Consider the following 2,333-nt stretch of genomic DNA (forward strand, 5'->3'; position numbering starts at 1 on the left):
CCCCCCCCCCCCCCCCCCCCCCCCCCCCCCCCCCCCCCCCCCCCCCTCGGCCACTCACCTCGTTGCCCGTCTCCCCTGCCATGTGCAGGGACCTCGAGCCTCTACAATGGGACTCGCGTGTCCAAGTCCGACCCCGTCTTCCTGACCATGGGCCATGTTGACACGTTGAACTCCAGCATCGGGTGCGTATTGTGACGGTGCCGCTCGCGCGCACGCCGCCTGGCCTGCCACCTGCTCGACTTGCACCCTGCTGCCAGGCGCTCCTGTCCGGACTGACTCTCCTGCTTCGGGATGTGACGCAGCGTTGCGATTCAGTTCCTCACCAGCCACAAGGACAAGAAGATGATCGCCGACCACCTGGTGTTGGTACGCCTCGCGGCCCGCCGCTGCCGCTCTCGCCGTTGCTCCTGCCGCCGCGCCTGCCCACATGCTGACCGCGCCTCCGCGCCGCACCCATAGGTCCAGAATTGGCTGTTCGACCTCGGGGCCCACATCGCCACCCCGCGGACCAGCTCCAACCCCACAAAGATCAGTGCGTGCCGGGCTCCCGATGTGCCCCTCCTGTCCCCTCGCTGCTCACCGTCCCCGAGCCGGGCATTTTCCTGACCCCCCCCCCCCCCCCCCCCCCCCCCCCTTGCTGCCCCGGGGCACCCCCAGACGCCACCCAGTTCGACGATGATGGCATGCTGGCCACCCAGCTCGAGGAGTGGATCGACGACATCAGCGCCCGGCTTCCGCCGCTGAAGAACTTCATCCTCCCCTCCGGCGGCTACGCCTCGTCCCATCTCCACATGGCCCGGTCGTACTGCCGCATGGTCGAGCCCCACCTTGTGACGCTGGTGGTCGACCGCCAGGACTGCCATCCCTCCAGCCTGGCTTTCATCAATCGGTGCGCCCCCGTCGCGACCGGCCGGCCCTTTCGGCTGCACCCCGCGCCATCCGCTGACCGTCCTCCCTTCTCCCCCGCCCGCGCCCCCCCTCCTGGGGGTTGCCCTGCTGCTCGGGCCACAGGCTGTCGGACTATTTGTTCGTTGCCGCGCGTCTTGCCTCGCAGGCGGATGCCGTGCCGACGGCCACCTACCAAAAGCGTCTGCTGACCGGGGCCGCGGTCCAGCGCCGGCGGACCACCACCTCCGCCCCGGCAGGAGGTCTGCGCTTTTTGATGCTGCTCCTGCTGGCTTTCTGTGTGGCCACCTTCGTGCTGGGGGCGGTTCTCCTGACCACGGTTTTGACGGTGGCTCCGCGGGACATGCAGGTGGATATCATCGCCGGGACCATGACGCACCCGATCTTCCTGTATCGGCTGCTGTCGCTGGCGGCCGGCGCGGCCGTGGCCAACCTCCCCCGGGTCCTCGGCCCGCTGGCTGCCATGCACCATGGTGCCATGCAGCTGGCAGGTGATCTGGTGGCTCGCGGCCCGGCCGACGCGGTGAGTCGCCTTCGTGAGCAGGCGGCCACCCTGCCGGCCCATGGGGCGGCGCTGGCCCGGTGGTCGGCGGCCGAGACGGCGGCCGTGGCGGCGCACGCGCGCGCCACCCTCCCCAGCCTTCTGGGGTCCACCTTTGCCGAGGCCTACACCCAGTCGTACCAGCTGGCCGAGAAGGCCATCCTCCCGAGCCTGGACTCCGGGAAGCAGTGGTCCGTCGCGACGGCGGCCCACTTCGCCCCGGCGGTGGTCGTGCGCCTGGAGCAGGCTCGCGACCAGTACCTGGCTCCGGCGCTGGCTCAGGCGGGTCGACTGGTCGGCGAGGCTGATCGCCAGGTTCCGCAGGTCCGCCGGGCCTTCATGGCGTCCGTTGACTTCCTCAACGACCGGATTGGCCATCTGATCCAGCCTCCCGGCGGCACGGGGTCCAAGTGCGGCACGGCCAAGCCCCTGCGCCACCTGACCCCCTTCGGCAACTGATGGCCGCCATGCCCACCGGTGGCGGTGGCGGTGGCGGTGGCGGTGGCGGTGGTGCCTGACGCCCGCGGGACTTGGTCCGGGGTCGATGAGTCACACGTTCCGGGCTTCCCGCATGTCCCCCCCCCCCCCCCCCCTCGGGGGACTGCCCTCGCCGGAGAGCCCGATCCAGAGCCCGGGCGCTCTGGGCTCGCCACGAGGCGTTACGACAATTGTGCGCCAAGAAGGAGGACTATTCGGGGCGGGCGAATGACTAGACCGACAATTGGCGCGGAGGGCCGTCTGGTCCAGGAGGAGCGCCGCTACTTCAAGCAGCAGGAGATCACCCGGCCAGCCTCCCTGCCTCAGGATGCCGTCGTGCCGGAGGCCACCCGGTTGGCGGCCACCAACCACTATCTGGCCCCCTCTGGCTCGTCCTAAGCTGGTGCCG

At 70.4% G+C, this 2,333-nt stretch overlaps 2 protein-coding genes across 2 annotated transcripts in view; both read left to right on the forward strand.

The window, feature by feature from the left end:
• Positions 1 to 1,906, forward strand: part of H696_04120 (hypothetical protein) — a gene marked incomplete at both ends in the record, with an annotated part of 2,155 nt that extends 249 nt beyond the window's left edge. The window contains 5 exons of the mRNA XM_009498003.1: positions 89 to 182; positions 303 to 366; positions 460 to 532; positions 658 to 889; positions 1,012 to 1,906. Of these exons, the coding sequence (XP_009496278.1) occupies positions 89 to 182; positions 303 to 366; positions 460 to 532; positions 658 to 889; positions 1,012 to 1,906 (1,358 nt within the window). The remainder of the gene's footprint in view (positions 1 to 88; positions 183 to 302; positions 367 to 459; positions 533 to 657; positions 890 to 1,011) is intronic.
• Positions 1,907 to 2,018: 112 nt separating this feature from the next.
• Positions 2,019 to 2,323, forward strand: H696_04121 (hypothetical protein; the record flags this gene model as incomplete). The annotated part of the gene is made up of 2 exons (XM_009498004.1): positions 2,019 to 2,117; positions 2,195 to 2,323. The coding sequence occupies 2 exons, from the start codon at positions 2,019 to 2,021 to the stop codon at positions 2,321 to 2,323; spliced, it is 228 nt and encodes a 75-aa protein (XP_009496279.1).
• Between the last annotated feature and the right edge of the window lie 10 nt (positions 2,324 to 2,333).

The sequence above is a fragment of the Fonticula alba genome (genome assembly GCF_000388065.1).
Source record: "Fonticula alba strain ATCC 38817 unplaced genomic scaffold supercont2.6, whole genome shotgun sequence".
In the NCBI taxonomy this organism is placed as follows: domain Eukaryota; order Rotosphaerida; family Fonticulaceae; genus Fonticula; species Fonticula alba.